The sequence below is a fragment of the Trachypithecus francoisi genome, unplaced genomic scaffold (assembly GCF_009764315.1).
Source record: "Trachypithecus francoisi isolate TF-2019V2 unplaced genomic scaffold, Tfra_2.0 Contig01474, whole genome shotgun sequence".
Taxonomy (NCBI): Eukaryota; Metazoa; Chordata; class Mammalia; order Primates; family Cercopithecidae; genus Trachypithecus; species Trachypithecus francoisi.
Window position 1 is genome coordinate 15,098,073 of NW_022681435.1, and position 18,057 is coordinate 15,116,129.

At 34.0% G+C, this 18,057-nt stretch overlaps 1 protein-coding gene across 3 annotated transcripts in view; it reads left to right on the forward strand.

The window, feature by feature from the left end:
• CCDC102B (coiled-coil domain containing 102B) overlaps positions 1–18,057 on the forward strand; it is a 353,588-nt gene that overhangs the window by 169,622 nt on the left and 165,909 nt on the right. For all 3 annotated transcript variants that reach the window (XM_033175326.1, XM_033175317.1, XM_033175335.1), the window contains one exon: positions 13,538–13,747. In XM_033175326.1, coding sequence (XP_033031217.1) covers positions 13,538–13,747 — 210 coding nt within the window. The remainder of the gene's footprint in view (positions 1–13,537; positions 13,748–18,057) is intronic.

Sequence of the window (18,057 nt, forward strand, 5' to 3'; positions counted from 1 at the left end):
TGAACCTATTGCTGAACTCAATTTTAACATGGAAGAAATCTTCAATTGAACTTCCTTAAGTAGAAACCTAAATTATTTTACAAGCTTAAAAATATTCTTGATATATTGTGAAGATAATGAATCATTTTATATGTTCAATGTTTGTTTTTCAAATAGAGTGAATACACTTTTTTTTCTGAGTCCATTGAAATTTTTGTTCTAGAAAAGATTTCATTAAATCTTGTCACTGACTACATAGTAACCATTTTAATTGGTCAAAGGAATCCTTTACCATATACTTTCTACTGCCTTGCTTAATAATGCTGGTGTTTACTCCATGTATCTAGTATGACATTCACTCATTTCAATGGACCCCAGCAAAGTGGTTCTATACTCCTTTAATAATCTGCTCTCAGAAGCTAGTCATTTTCTTGACATTTAGAGTTCAAGCCTTTCTTTACTTATTTCAGTACCGATGACTTATAAGGCGATCCCACAATCCTGACCACTGCTTTTTTAGCTTCTAGGTCCTTAAATTTTTCAATACTCATTCTATATTTCCTCTTTTTATAGTTAAACATCTTGGCCCCCACAAAGGCTTTTCCTCATGTATGCTCTATCCATTAATCTAGGTTGAGTAGGAGCAGTTGTCATTTTAACCTACTCCTTTATTTGACACTAGGACTGCTGGCAAGAGAAGGAAGGAGATTCTTCCTTCTCCCATCGATTTTACTTTGTGGAGGTGAGAGAATGCGGAGCACAGCAGTGAGGTGGAGCATTGAGGTAAAAGCAAGCATAATAGGAAGCTCAAAGGATATATGCCAGGTTCTAGACAAGAGCCACTTAAAATTTTCACTACAAATGATTTTGAATTCTGATCATACATAATTATTGAAAACTAAATTTCAAATGACACTCAAGTGTATAACTCTGACCTTTATCTAATCGTTTGGGAAATACTATCCTCTACCATAAATGTTAAGAACCTTTCTGTAAAAAGGTCAGGTGAGCTGAAGAGTCTTATGTAATCGATCCATAGGCATTGACATTTGTTTTTGAATTTGGACAAATGTTCGTGTTGGACTTTGGCTCACTGACATATTTGAGTCATCGATCCTTTCAACTAACTCGCACTTGCAAAATGTTTTCCCACTCCTAGAAGAGAAAACGTAGGCTACGGATGTAAATCTTCACTCAAATGTACCTTTAATGCTGATGTCACAACTAACACAATATTTTTTTTTCCCGCATCCTGAAGTTTTAACCTTACCAAGTAAATAAAAGCTTGAAACATCAAAATCAATACATATTTATAGTGTACAGTGGGAAAACATGTTTTATCTAGAACTTGTCCATCTGTGCCAGAGTATAAATAAAATACTGCAAGCAGGACCCTGGGAGTGATGGTGATATCTTGACACCCAAGGCATACATTCATATTTATGTTTAATAAATAGATTTACTTTTTACTTATTTAGCACTCAGACACAGACAACTTTCTTAGGCAATCTGCTTTAGTTTATGGCACACGATCACCACTGGTTTCTACAAAGCCCGTCTCTTTGTGCTCATTCATTTTACATTTTCTGCATATTTTTCCATACCATTTCCTACATAGGCTACTATTGCAATATGTTTTTCTTTATCTATGTTCTTTAAAAAAGTATATTTCTAACTTTAATAAATGTTAAAATCAGCACTCTCTTTTATCTTTTAAGGTTATTGTCTGTTGTAGGTATACTATTTCAACACATGGGGCAGTCATCATGATGCCTGTCTCAAACGTGTTAACGTGCATCTCCCTAGAATAATGGCATTTACCTACATAATCATAATGATCAAACTGAATAAATTAATGAATTATTGATATTATCAATAGCTAATTCATAAATTCTCATTTTCCTAGAATGTCTTTTATAGGCATTATTGTAAAGCAGCCTCCAGTCTAGTTTTGTTAATGCGTCTGCTGTTATATCTTCCTAATTGCTTTTAGTTTAGAATAGATTCTCTCATTATTTCCCCCGAAAGTGGTGTTTTAAACAATGAGATAGGTTCAGTGATATAATATGCTATATTCTGTATTGGTCTAATTGATTGTTAATGGTATCCTTTATTCTTCTATGTTCTGTATTTCCTACAAACAAGAATTAAGTCTAGAGCAGGATTTCTCCCCCTTGGCACTATTTACATATTGTGGGTTGCTGCCCTGTACATTGTAGGAGGTTTAGCAGTACTCCTGGTTTTTACCCACCAGATGCCAGTAGTACTTCTTCAGATGTGACAACTAAAATCATCTTCAGACTTTGCTCAATGTCTCCTCAGGACAAAATCATCATGGTTGAGAACCACTGATTGACAGACTAGACTCAGGTTAACGGATTTTTAGTAAGGATAATATATAACATCTCCATGGATTTCCTAATGCTTCGTATTAAGAGAAACAATGCCATGTTGTTCAGCTATTACCCATGCTAAATAGAATCCCTTAGTTAAGGTGTGAACTGCCAGCTTTCTCCAATATCATACTCACTCTGAAATTGGAAGTCGTGTGTGGTAGAACACTTTGATTCCTGAAAGTATCGTTTTCTCCAGAAACCTTTATCTAGTGATTCTGAAACCCACTGATGATCTTTATGTAAATTTATTATAATTGGTAGTTGCAAAAGTTATTCTATCAATGTACAGTTTTGAGCTACCATTTTCCTGCTCCTCCCAGTAGTTTTTCTTATTTTCTTTTTTTCTTTGACTCTTTTTCTCTCTTTAACATTATGGAATCATGAATTAATTTTCTTAGGGTGTTATAATGAATATTGTCTAGTATGGTCTGAACACTGTGTCCTTACATGGTCTTTCCTCTGTGCTCACTTGGAGAGAGGGATCTCTGGTGCATCTTCCTTTTCTTATAAGGACATCAGTTCCATTGGATTAAGGCCCCACCCTAATGAATCCTCTTAACCTTTATTATGTATTTATCATATTTATAGGACCTAATTCCAAATGCAATCACACTGAGGATAAGACTTCTAAACACAGATATTGGGGGGAACACAATTCAGTCCATAACAGTTGGGTAGGATTTTCCTCGGATAGCAAGAAAAAGTGGTAACAGGTGGGTTCTATGGGGGAAAGTGGAATAATAAATATTATGAGTTGTGTACTTAATATCTTAGTTGTAGTGTGCCCTCTTTTGTCGATACAGTGAAGGGACACTTTTTTAAAATTCAGGCTTTTGGGTAGGGGGATGAAAAGAAATTTATCTTATGATTCTTTGATAATTCCCTTAATAGCAACTTCTTGCTTTCCTACTGTCCCTTTCCAGGAAGTTTCTAAATGACACCCCTGCTTTCCAAGATACCTCTTGCAATCTAGAGTGCTACCCATGACCTTGAAAAACCTGAAAACAATTACCCCTGGGCTTTCTAATCTCCTTTATTACATTTCTGATAGTAGCTTGTGTTCTGGCTCCCCAAGTCTGAGACCTGTTCTCAGTTATTTCCCTGCTTAAGGTGATGTGGCTACCTTTCCAGGACATCCAGCATAGTGTATGTTTTCTCTTCTGCACCATCCCTATCTGACTCTGCTCCCCTGTCGTCTCCAGAGAAAGCTCTGCCGCCCTCAGACATTTATTGCACCTCTTACATATCAGTCAAGATTCTATAAGTCTAAGCCTCTTTATTATGTTGACAGGTTTGCAACTACCAGCGATTTTACTTTTTTCTCAGTTTTGATCTTTGGAGGTTGGGTTGAGAGATTGAGATTTAGTATGTGTTCATGTTTTAAACTATGCAATTTTCAAAGGATACTATTTTATAGCCATAGTCATCTATTTTTGTATTGATTACAAAAAATTACTTTAAGAAACTAATTTACTTGGATATTACAAAACAGACATCTAAATAAGTCTAGCAAATAAATACATTTAATGTAATTTAAGACTGAAAGATAAAAACATTGAAATCTTGAGGGATACTGCAAAGCTTAAAAATAGGTATAACATCAATATGTATATAAGGAAATAGCTGTGTCTGGCATTAGACAATGCCTCTCCTATCTCAATTACAGGGAGTATAGTTAAGTCAGAACCCAGCTGCTACGTTCTGAAACCAGGAAATGAGATCTTGCTTTCCACAGGCTGCTCCCAGCCTAACACTGACCTCTGTGTTCCTGGGAGGTGTGATGTTCCTCTGGCTACTGATGTTGACTCAAACACCCCTTGAGGGTCTTGCATAACTTTGCTTAGACTGCACTGACGTCTCAGAGGCTCCAAAGCCGCCTCCCTTCTTTACTGCTTCTCCCTCACTCAAAGCCAGTCTTGCATCACAGTTTGACTGCTCCCCACCTCTCTTGTCTTCCTCTCCATTTTTTCTCATAGGCATTCTCCCTAATAAACTTCTTACATTTCTACAATGAGTTGTAGAATTGCTTCTTGGATTATCCAGAATAACAAAAATAACAAAGACAAAAAAGCAAATAAGCTAATATTCTACTTTAAAAGTTAAAAAAGTGGCAGAAGAAAAGTGTAGAAAGAAGAGAAGAATGACAATACTAGGAATTGATCAAATAATTTTTTAAAACTTTAATAGAGATAGCAAAGCCAGAAGTTAATTCTTTGGAAAAAATAACCAATTAATCAAGAAGCTATAATTAGAAGTTACTAGTAATAAAAAGTAGACATAGTTTTTGATAAGGCAGGGGTTTACAAATATAAGGAAACACCATGAAGAGACACTGCTAATAAAAATGAAACCTTACATGAAACAAATTATTGACCAGAAAAATATAGCTTACCCAACATGACACTTTAGAAATAGAAAGGCTGAATGGATTATAACAGCAAGTAATTAAATTAAAATATAATAAACGAAAACTCTTCTTGCAGTGAAACTCCAGTATCAGAAAAGTTTATGCACAAGCTGTACTATTTAGGATACATGATTCCAATTTTTAAGGACATCTTCCAGAGAAGAGAAAAGCAGAAAAACTTTCCAACTTTTTCCGATGTGTTAATTTAATTTTACTACTGCATCCAAAGAAAGATAATAGAAGAAAGGAAAATTACAGTTAATTTCACAGATAAATTTAGTAGCAAACACATTCATCAAGTGCAAGTAATATTAATTTAAATTTAGTAATTAAAAATTGCTTTGTCACAGTAGTGGAAGACATATTATAGCATTAGAACATCTATTATGCAAATCATCACATTAAACAGACTAAAAGCAAAAATCAATGGCATGGTTATCTCAAATGTTATTTAAAAAGCATTTGCCAAAACTAAATTTATGCTTATAGGGAAAAACATTTTAACACAGTAGCAATCAAAGTGGACTGTTAAAATCTGATATCAAGTAGCAACATTTTAGAGCAAATGTTTTACTTAATAATGATTGGAAGCATGCTATCAGTTTAATATTTTACTTCAGGTCCCAGCCACTTCCACAAAAGAAGACAAATAAATACAATTGTAAGTGTTGGAAAGATACAAAATTACAATGATCAAAAATGATATAATTATCTATTTACAAAACACAAAATAATCTACAAGATATATTTTCTGAGAGTTTAGAGATATTGCTGGATATAAGACCAATTTTGTGTGTATACACCAGCAAAAATATGTATATCTAGATATCTGTATCTATATATAATAAACACTAGTATTTGTCCAGTGATAGATAAACTGAATAAATAATATCAGCCCAGAATCAAAGTTACATACTTATGGGCAGTTGATCTATCACCACAGTTGTCATTATAACTCAGTGATGAATAGAGAAGCCAATAAAAACTGCTGACTTTAAAGATGAATAAAAAAAGAATTAGCTTACCCAGTTATAAGAGTAATCCTTTTGTCTAGTTGATCAAATTTTAATGTCAATGCATATGTAGTTCTGGTTTAATTACAAAAAAGCTAATTGTTAGTCTTCATTTTTTTTTTTTCAAAGAGTTCATCAATGTATCAGTTTTGGCAAATTCAACTTCCCCCTAAAAACCCAGATATTAGAACAGCAACATATATAAAACACAAAATGGTTATGCTAAATCATTCTTAGCACAGATATGGAATAAAAGATGATGATTTAAAAGCGGTGCTCATTAATACTCTGTCACAATTTTATTCTTTCTTTGTGCATCATTCTCCAGTTCTGATTCATTTTATCATCTCTTATCCCACTATTTTCCTCCTTTAAATTATATATAAACTTTTTTCTTCTTTACAACTCAATGCTAATAATTGAAACTAACTTGCTTTTTTTTTCTGAACCATCAGAGGGTCTACAAATAATGCTTGTTAATTCTTTAGAGAAAACAAATATATGGATTAACACAAAGCATATTCTCGGTTGAGCAGAAAAGCTTGTTTTAGGCAGTGTCAGCAGGTTTCATGTTTCTCGGATACTGAGATCGATTGAAATCCTTGAGAATACCTGTTTGGGAACTTTGGTGCCGAGATAATTTGTCTACTTTTAAAATTACTTCTAGGAGAGATTTTGCAAATAGAGCGCTTACCTCCCATGTTTAATTACAATTCCCTTATAATACATTCATTTTTCTAATGCAGATCTTGTTAAGTATTGTGTGTTTGCATATTTCTTCCTAATAATAGAGCACGCTTGAGAGTGTAGTTTGTGCCTGGTAAAATTAAGTCCCATTATAGATGCTTTATATAAACCCCTTGTTCCTATTATCCCTGGAATAAGATCTACATTTTACCAGCTTTATTGTGTTTCACTTCTCAAATTTGGTAAGTACTCATCCTGTAAAGTTTCACACTTCCTTGATTTTATAAGAAATCCGTGGTAGCATGTCAGTGTTTGGCATGGGAGTGAAAGAAGGGCATCTTTTTCCTGTTTTGGTTTTAAATCAAGGCTTTTCTCTAGTTGGGCTTGAATGCTTTCATGAAACATTTCTCATTTTGCAGGGATAACAGTAACATGTTTATTTTTATGTTTAGTTTTCATAGCTCCTAAGTTCTGTATAGATGATTATTACTTCTAATTGAGATGGGGAAAGTATTAATTCTATAAGATCATTAAGAACTTTTGAGGCAGTGCACGGTTGTTGTGAAATCCAGGGCCCAAAGCATCCCCTTAAGAGATTTTACTTGTGAGGTTTGTAAGTTTTCTCTACCAGAACATAATCAAAGTATTTACAAATGTATTTTCACTTGTCATTCTACTATGTACTGACTTATTTAGAAATAGATGCATTAAAAAATGCTTACATTGCTTTTGATTCATGTTTAATCTGAAATAGCATTTTGGCCACTCTCTTCTTTTATATTTAACTTTGGCACACATTTTGTTTCAAACTAGTGAGGCAATTTTTACTTTTAGAAATTCTCCAAGTATTTTAAATAAAAAGAAAGCAACTAAAATATGTATGACATTACATATCACTAAAATCATTTATTGTACTGTTGACTCTTGGTCAAAAAGAGACTGAGCTATCCCTAGGCTATGTTTAACTATGGATAGATTGGAAGTAGACTTTCATTTAGGAAGGGGTTCCTCCAATTCTTATTTGTGATTCTAAGACAGAGGAAGACTGGTAAAGGATACAAGGGGTGATATTGATAATATGGACTCATTTAAAATGGAGTTGCCAGACTTTTAAATGTGATTCTACAGAAATTGCCTCTCTTGTGAATTAATTTGCCTTAGACAGAGACAGAGCAAAGAGGGAAAAAAAAACCTAAAAGATATAAAACCAAAACAAAATTATAAATGAAACCTTTGCTATAATGCAATATAGGATTCAGAATCTGGTAGTTGCTATTGCAAGTGGATATGTGTTCCTGTTTACTGGTGTCTGAGCTCAGAAATAGAACTAGAGAGGATCTTTAGGTGAACCATGGCTTGGACTCCTTGCCCAACTGGAAAATGTCTTCTCTTGGAACCCCAACTCCCTCATGCATAGCACAGCCAAATGATTTGTGGAATCATTGTAAGAATAGGAAATAATCTATATGACTGTTTACCCGGGATACCTTAGGGCCTCAATAAGGGGTGATAATTTCTTACTGCTAGGAAACAGAAATGCTTTCTGTCATTTCCTTCTTTCCTCCAAAATCACAGTATATATAATGAGGTTTTATGGCTAACTTGTCTGAAATCAAAATTCGGAATATTTGCAAATCGATTACTGGAACATCCACATTGGTGTTAGGTGATTCTTTGCTGGCCTGCCAGGTGGCATATAGTGCATTCTTTTGGGAGTTTTCTCAGCTGATTAGGGCCATTTAAAAAGTGATTGTCATCTTGATAAAACTTAAGGAAAAAGTTAATACACTATTTTGTATTTGAAGTGGCTGTTGATGTTTTCTTCTTTAGAGAATAAACTTATGACTTTAGACATTTTTGACTTGAATTTGGAAGTTAATAAATATTTTCCCTAAATGATTTCATTTCTCCCTCACAACATTAGGTTGTAGGAAAAAGTTTTCTTATGTTTTAAAGAACAAAAGTTGAGGCAATCAGTCTAAAAGGAGAATTGGGACTGATCTGTTGGTTATTTTATTAAAAATCATTTCTGCCTCACTGTGTTCACTACTATAAAATGTAAAGCAGCTCTGACAATAGCAGTAAGAGCTCAGAGTCAATGTACTGAGAAATCCTTTTCATGTTAGGTCATGGTAAGTCAAGTAACTGGATTTTCCTAGAGTGCTGTCTTAATTTTGCTTTGTGTCTAATTGTTGTCATTGAAATACAGAAAGGATTTTTCCTGGAGACTATCATTATCTGCTTTCTCTCTCACTTAACAGTTTTTTATGGAGCACACATACAGTGTGTGTCTGGTGCTGGGTTTATGAGAAAAATGACGTAGTCCTGGTTTCATAAAGCTTGTATTCCAGTTGTTGTTAATGATTACAATTTTAGGTATATTTTCAGCAATATCAAGCGGTGACAGTTGAAGAATGAGTAAATAGCTATGTTTACAAAATGATCCAACATTTTATCCTTAGGAATAATCACAATACTACAGTTTTTACAAGCAACTCAAGTGATTGTGATATTCATACTTATTTTTCAGAACCAGTCCATGTTTGCCCAATTTCCTTTTATACCATGTCCTCCCCAAATCCTAGCTTTCCATAACTGGACAGACTCCTCTTGGTCTTGCAGTGTTCAAACATATTTCCTGTTTCCTGTGCTTGGTATACTCTGGGCTTGGCTGTGCTTTTCTGCCTTGTTAAACTTCAAGTTGTAGCTTAAATATCATTTCCTCGAACAACCTTCTCCTTTTACCTGATTTATTGCAAGCCGTTCTGTGATACTCAATTTTTTCCTTTGTAAAAAGATGCCCAATTTTACTCATATTCTATTTGTATTTTTAATGTCATATATTCAGTTCCTCTTTGTTTCTTGATACATAAATATGCTCAATAAATATTCATTCAGTAAATATAGTGTTGGATATTTATGTACTTTTTCTCAGTGTTTAATAAGAAATTGATGTCATTAAGTGAACAAATATTTTAGCACTTACTCTGCAAAGAATGTACTTTTACGTTAAAATTTTCAGAAAACATGTTTCAGTAATTTCTGCGTCATCTGAAATTCATTTAACGCTAGAACACACTAATGGTTAAAATTCACAGTTGAGTTAGAATTAAAATATTTTAGGAGTTTCTCTTCATCATCAGAAGCAAAGCAATGGAATTCTATTTCCATTTGATAAAATTATTGTAATTTTTTATGATAAACTCTGAGAGCTTAAAGCCGAGTCGGGTGGATCACGAGGTCAGGAGATCGAGACCATCCTGGCTAACACGGTGAAACCCCGTCTCGGAACACTTTTACACTGTTGGTGGGATTGTAAACTAGTTCAACCATTATGGAAAACAGTATGGCGTTTCCTCAAGGATCTAGAACTAGATGTACCATATGACCCAGCCATCCCACTACTGGGTATATACCCAAAGGATTATAAATTACTCTACTACAAAGACACATGCACACGTATGTTTATTGCGGCACTATTCACAATAGCAAAGACTTGGAATCAACCCAAATGTCCATCTGTGACAGACTGGATTAAGAAAATGTGGCACATATACACCATGGAATACTATGCAGCCATAAAAAAGGATGAGTTTGCATCCTTTGTAGGGACATGGATGCAGCTGGAAACCATCATTCTTAGCAAACTATCACAAGAAGAGAAAACCAAACACCGCATGTTCTCACTCATAGGTGGGAACTGAACAATGAGATCACTTGGACTCGGGAAGGGGAACATCACACACTGGGGCCTATCATGGGGAGGGGGGAGGAGGGAGGGATTGCATGGGGGAGTTATACATGATATAAACGTCATGCACATGTACCCTAGAACTTAAAGTATAATAAAAAAAAAAAAAAAATACAAAAAACTAGCCGGGCGAGGTGGTGGGCGCCTGTAGTCCCAGCTGCTCGGGAGGCTGAGGCAGGAGAATGGCGTGAACCCGGGAGGCGGAGCTTGCAGTGAGCCGAGATCTGGCCACAGCACTCCAGCCTGGGCGACAGAGCGAGACTCCGTCTCAAAAAAAAAAAAAAAAAAAAAAAAAAAAAAAAATATTACTTGATTTTTAATTTATCATTTTAAGGTACATGCAATTAAATGCTTTTTAAATTAGTGGATTTTCATATGATTCTTGGAAAAGAATGATGTGATAAGAAACAGTTTTACAAAATAAAAACTAAAACGGCTAATAATTTTTATAAGATTTTTACTTTTTAATATATGTTATACACATATATTTATCAAATAATTTGTATGTTTTGATAAATCTGTAAATAGTAAAACATCAGAAGGCATTATTTAAGCTTTGTTGTTGCTACTGCTAAAATCATTACTTTAAAAAAAATCTTAAGAGTTAAAATTTGTTCATTCAGACCATGTATTACTTATTTAAAACCTTGGTTCTACTTGTTATCTGTTATTTAATGTTAAATCAATTGATTTAATTTTAACATTTAAAAGAATCCTACAAGTTTACAAAGACTTGACACAGCATATCTGTCCTTGCCCAAAAATACATTTGCTCTCCTTATATTAATTTTTCATCACTAAGTTGCTGCCTTTTTGTGGCAACTTTATTATTTTTATTCTGACAAGTGAGGCAACAATAGAAACTTTAAGTATTAATCTTAACAATGAAAGTAATGTAATGTACTAAATTAAATTGTGATATAATATTTTCACCTCATATTCCCAAACAAGCATCCCAAATGTCAAACTACATCATCTAAAATTTGACTCTTAGTTTATTATACATAATAGGTAAATGTGCCAAGAATGTAATTTTGGTTTCCTACATTTTAGAAGCCAGAGCATCTCTTAGATTTGGGAACAGAACATTTTCTACAATAATGGTGCAATTATATATATATGAAAAAGAAGTTTTTAGGCTTTTATATCATAATTTATTATGATATTATAAAGGATATTATTGAAATGTAACATTTTTCTAAATGTTGACTAAGTTGATGGGTTTTTAGAATTTAACATGTCATAGCAACAGATTTTATAACAGTATGATAATTATAAAGTATGCTGCAATCAAGCCATTATAATTAACAATGTAAAAACAAGTAATTTAGAATGTTTATCCTTTTGAGATATTTTTAAAATGCCACATACTTTAATCATCCTAAATAGTTTGCAAGGAATTTTGAGTAGTTGGCCCTCTTCTGTCCACACAATACCATAAATATGGTATTTGTGGTATTGTATTTATGGTATTATATGTATGGTACCATACTAATTTTACTAGTGAGAAAACTTAATAAGACAATAAATGTCTTGTCCAGAATTAGACAGTGAGTAAGTGGTGGAACCAGGATGAGATTCTAATAGATTTTCTACTGTAAAGAGTTACTCTGCTGTATAGATTTATGCAATAAATTAAATTGATGTCCATTTGCCCAAATCTATGAGAGAAATATACATTTTTAAAAAAAATTTATATTACCACAGTGTTTCTCCTTTAAGTATTACATTGCTAGACAAAGTGCTTTCTAATTACTTTGATTAATTTCACTTCTCACAAACCTCATCAGATTAGATAAATTGTCCACATTGGGGTAGATGAAGTTACCTGACTAAGCTTATCCAGAGGATAAATCGTGAAGTCAGATTAGAATGCATAGCTCAGGACTATAATTTCCAGCAAAAAAAGCTAGTATTCACTTCTACTTACAATGTCCACAAAAAAAAAATAGCAGATAAATATAATTGCACCTCATCATAATGAGCACTTAGATGTAATAAAACTGCAGAAAATAAATACATTTGATATTGCCTCTTTAAAACATAAAAACACTAAAATAATAAAAACCAAAGGAGATATTAAAATTATCTTAAATCAGACTTTCTAAAGTAGGCTTCTGGTCATTGATGGTTATAAAAATCTCCTCATGTTGATATACCATGCAGCCTTGGTTGAGAACCATGGGAAGAGGGCAGAGGTAAACAAAACTTTAGTGTAAAGGACCACAAAACAACTATTTAGGGCTTTACTACCTATATGGTCTCTCTCCCAACAGTTTAACTTAGCCTTTGTGTATGAAGGCAGTCATAGGCAAAGTGTGAAGCACGGCTGTGTCCCAATATGATTTTATTTGTTTGTGGTATTGTTTCAATTTTATATAATTTTACATTGAAAATATTTTAATGTAAAATTTTAAAATACAAAATTATACAGCATATATATGTATTTCAATATAAAATTAAATTACTTTTCTTTCTTCGTTTTTTTTTTTTTTTGAGACGGAGTCTTGCTCTGTCGCCCAGGCTGGGCGCGATCTCAGCTCACTGCAAGCTCCAGCTCCCGGGTTCACACCATTCTCCTGCCTCAGCCTCCCGAGTAGCTGGGACTACAGGTGCCCGCCACCACGCCAGGCTAATTTTTTGTATTTTTAGTAGAGACGAAGTTTCACCATGTTAGCCAGGATGGTCTCCATCTCCTGACCTCGTGATCCGCCCGCCTCGGCCTCCCAAAGTGCTGGGATCACAGGCGTGAGCCACTGCGCCCGGTCAAAATGAAATTACCTTTGCATTACCTTTTGGCAACTGCGAATGTTGCGTGGATGGATGGATAGATAGATAGATAGATAGATAGATAGATAGATAGATAGATACATAGATCCATATAGCATCTATCTATTCCCTAGATAAATGAGTGAATGAATAAGTGAAATATATCCAATCAAAATTGCTCACAAAATGGTTTTATGTCTTCTCCACTAAGAATGTTCATCAGTTGAGAGTGGAGATTAATGTGTTCCCAAGAGCAGCAGTTTTTCACTTGACACATGTATTTGAAAAATATGGTCCATATGGCTGTAGAGATAGTTACATGAACTAAGAGGAAAAGTCTGTTTATCTACGGTTTGGCCTGATCTTCAGACTTTTGTATTTTTCTCATGTTTTCAAACAAATAGAATTTTCTTTTTAAAATTATATCAATGGACATATCCACGAACCTTTCTTAATGGGAGTCTGTTTGTCGGTGGCATTACCTTTTGGCAATTGCAAATGCTGCATGCTGCTTTCTTGTGTTTTCTGTGTGTAGCTGGAGAGAATGCAAGCTGAAAACACCTCGGAGTGGGACAAGAGGGAAATACTTGAAACAGAAAAGCAGGGACTGGAGAGAGAAAATAGAAGGCTGAAGATCCAGGTGAAAGAAATGGAAGAGCTCTTGGATAAGAAAATTCGATTAAGTGCAAACTCTCAAAGTCCTGATTTCAAGATGTCACAAATTGACCTGCAAGGAAAAAACCAGGTATGGGAACTCCTTGGAGCAAATTCTCACTGTCTAATCTCACCCTGATGCCTATGCAGAGTCTGTCTTCACTCGTACATGCCTCCACATTTGGCTATTTCCTTTTGTGCTAGCTAATACCTGATATCCCTTGCTCTTTTGCCCACTAGGATGTAAAATAATGTTGTTCATGCATCTGAAACAAAGTGTGTCAAATGTTAAAATATGACAAATCTTCAGGCAGTTTCGAGATTTCCAAAAGGAAGAAGAAAAATGAAGTAAGAAATAGACCTTTCTGGTTTTTTGTTTCTTATTAAAGCTTTGTCTCAGTATTTTCTAAGCTGTTGATCTTATTTCCAGTAAAGATTTTTTCATTAATTCAAGAAACTGTACAATAAGCACTTGCTGGCAGCTATGGTAAGTTCTGCATAAACATTTAAATTTAGCTGAAACTCACTGTTTTCTGGTTCTTTTTTTGTCAGTTTCAGAATGATTATTTTTGAGCTAATTAAATGTATAATTTTTCAAATAATTTTTCCAGCCTATGGTATAAATCTTAAAACCAGAATAACATTCCTAATTTGAATTTGAGAAATTAAATTTTGGATGTGTTTTATCCCCAAGCCAATAGATATAGTTTGTGCTATAGGCGGACATTTTTTTGACAGTTTACAGATTTTTAAATGTGTTTTTAATGACAGTCTTATAGTTTTAATGTGGGTTTGTGTCAATATGCTGCAAATTTTATTTACCTTGTTTCTATTTTTCAATTACATATAGCATCTTAATGCACAATTCTATTTCTCACTCAATTCCTGTAACAGTTTGGGTGAATTTGATAAGTTCATAGTTTTGAGATATATGAGTCATTCATACTCATATAAGCTCTAAAAGCTACATGGCCAGAAAAATTGAATTCCGTATTGTTTCGTCATTCTTTCATGAATCTAGGGATTTATTGCAAATGCAAGATTAAATTGTATTAGTGTCTCATGACCTAGCAATGCAAATATCTAAAGTTAAATGTTATAGTCCATGACCATAATTTTCTATTGTACTGATTCATAAACTATCTATAATAATGTATTTGATTCTGACGTATGTACAGTGATAAATCTGTAGACATCTTTTTTGGACATCTCTACTCTAAAAAGCGCAGAATCATCTCAATTATGGACTGTGGATTGATTACAGAAATACTTTTTATTTGATTTATTTAAACAAGACAAACATTTATTTGTATTATTCTGTGTCAGTCACTGTTCTATATGCAGATAATGGAATATTAATTAATGAATCATTATCCCCACCCAGCATGGGCTTAGAGTCTATACAGGAAGTCATACACACAAATTTTTATAAATAAAACATTATAATGACTGCTAAGAATGAAGTGGTGGGGGACACAGATTAAGAAGCAACTGATTATGTATTTAATTTTGGCATCTTTCTAGTTGTACCAAAATGTCATAATATAAAGTGTGTCTTTCAGGAAAAATTGAGGCCTGTTTGGAGCTGGCATTGTTGTAACCTGTCATCAGGCACACCGATTCCAGACCTGGTGTCTTTGACAACAGTGTAGTTATTTGGGCTAGGACTAAGCAGAACTTGGAAACTGCGAGGATCCTCGAAGGTCTAAGTCAGTGGGTATGCTGATCACTTAGAAGATTGTAGGATTTTTTAAGTGTAGATCATTTTGATGGTAGGGGTGGCATTGGTGATTTTTACCCTCTTCGTTATAAATTCAGACTATCTGCTGGAACTAAAATAATCACTTATTTTGGAACAGTAGCATGCCAAATTCTTAGTGTAACAGGGACTTCCCCAGAAGCCCAACATGTCAAGATTATGATGTCCTCAAATGTCAAATGAATCAGAGCTGTGTAAAGAATATGCCAAGGTTCAGGGAATAATGTAGATTTTATCATAGCACAAAACCATACTGTAGTTTTAACACTATATTTCAATAAGAATTAATTTATATGTATATAAGTACCATGGATGAATACCATGGCGCTATGTGCATGTGTGTGTGTGTGTGTGTGTGTATATATACACCATGTATGAGTACTATGTCTATATATGTATAGAAGTTCCATACATGAGTGAAGCAGTGAAAGAAGGTGCTAGCATGTAAAGGACACTAGTGCAAACACTACATGAATCTTAGTCTCTAAAAGAAATATAAGATCTCTTACTACATGACATTTGCATTTAAATCATATTTACCAAAGGTTTGTGTCAGACATAAAGCTACCTGCTACTCATTAAGAACCCCACATAAATTTTAAAAAAATATGTTGGGTTTTAATATTCTTATTGTTCAATACAATTTTTGTAAGTCCTTATTAATTGAAAAAGGTATGACTTTTCACAGGGCTTTATATTTGATTTTTTTTGTTTCAGTGGTATAGGGAATACATTTTTAAAGAAAATGCCTTCCAGTTTTAAATTGCACTATTAATTTGAAGAAAAATAGTTTTCTTTACATGAGTCATCTTATCACATAAATCTCCATTGAGTCGTTGCTTTTATATACTATGTTTAAGGATATGTGTATATCATCCTTTTACAACTTAAAAAATGCGATAATACACTTGAACTTTTAATGGATAGACTGGAAAATTACTACTCTGGTAGTAACTATTTTTAAAGCATAAACCAATGTAGTAGACTTTTCTAGAACAACCATTGCATGAAGATCTTTCGATGTGCTGATGCTCTTGGAAATAGTGGCACTGTTCCATGGTCCCTGGCATCAGCATAATTGACAAAACGACACCACACAACAAACTTCGGTGGCAGTATCGAGTGCTCTTCTCGGCATGAAGTCTGCATTATAAATGATGGCAAAGATGTTTAAGACCTGGATTTGTAAAAACATAAGTAAATCCAAGAGTATGCTCTAAGGAAGAGAAATGCAGCTACATTTGAAAGTCTGATTTCACAGACAATAGTAAATTATGTTAGTGATGTTTGATCATTAGAATGTACATTTCCATCCAACATTAAAAAAAATCCACCTGTCCTTATTGGACTAACTGATATGACTTAAAGTTTTTTTAAAAAACATCTTCAATACACTCAGAAAATGTGAATTCAATAATTTGAGCTATTTGTCAGAAATTGTTCTTAGTTTTCTTTCACAAGATCAAGGTAGCTAAAACATTTAAGTATATTAAAAATTATAGTAGCATCAAAAATGGGGTGTGCATGTCACACTGAGTTCAAAAAGCTCTTGCTTTTTGAATCTCCATGTTTATAATATATTAGTACAATAGCATATCTATAGAACATAAATAAGTTAACATATATAAAGGGTGAAAGTTGGTAAGCTCATAACTTTATATGAACATAAAAAGAACATGTATCAACTATTGTATTTATCTCATTAGTTAATGAAGAAACCAGTAAGTTATTACAGCCAGTTCAAAAGACAATCTAAGTGTCATACAACTAGGCACCCAATAATGCCAAAATGAATGTGTTTAATGGATGCAAGACCGGCTCTTCCATCGTGGGTGGGGAAGTAAATTGCACTGTCACAAAATAACGTTGTCCTACATGTTTATGGACAAGAATCAGTTGCATGGCCATGGATCATCTATAAATTACAGGGTTTTGTATAAAATATCTTAATGATATCAACGTTGCAGGACATTATAGAATCAGAAAACCTTACCCGAGGAATGTGTTAGACACAACTTCCAGGAATCTTTGTTGATCATTGCAAACACTTTCGCAATTTTCTCTAGCAATATAAGTTACTTGATGTGCGTGTGTAATAAGTCTATATATGAGTACATCAACAAACACATGGGGAGTGTTATTTTAGACTAGGGATGAACAAACTTTTTTTGTAAAGATCAAGATGGTAAATATATTATTTAAGTAAGCCACATAAGTCTCTGTGGCATATCCTTTTGAAAAATTATAAGCCTTCAAAACCATAGAGAATATTTCATGGGTGGCACACAAACCGGTCTGGAGCCAGATTTGGTTCATAGGTCATGGCTTGTTGCCTCCTGCTATAACCTAGGGGCCTCTGGCTTACAGAAGGGGCCAAGAAGGCAAATGTGACAGAGTTAGGTTCAGGGTGAAAAAACAAAACAGTACCTCTCCCTAGCTGGAAAGCAGTGCTTGCCTGGAAGGCATTCATATTCAAAATACTAGAAATATTGTTCTGGCCACACAAAACCCTCTGGGGTAGATTTTCCACTTGGGTTAGTAACCTGGTCTAGACAGTCTACATTGAGCCATGGCAATCATTTTAAAACTGTCAGTCGAGGATCGCTGCCTCTATTTCTCAGCAAGATTTCAATTATCATACT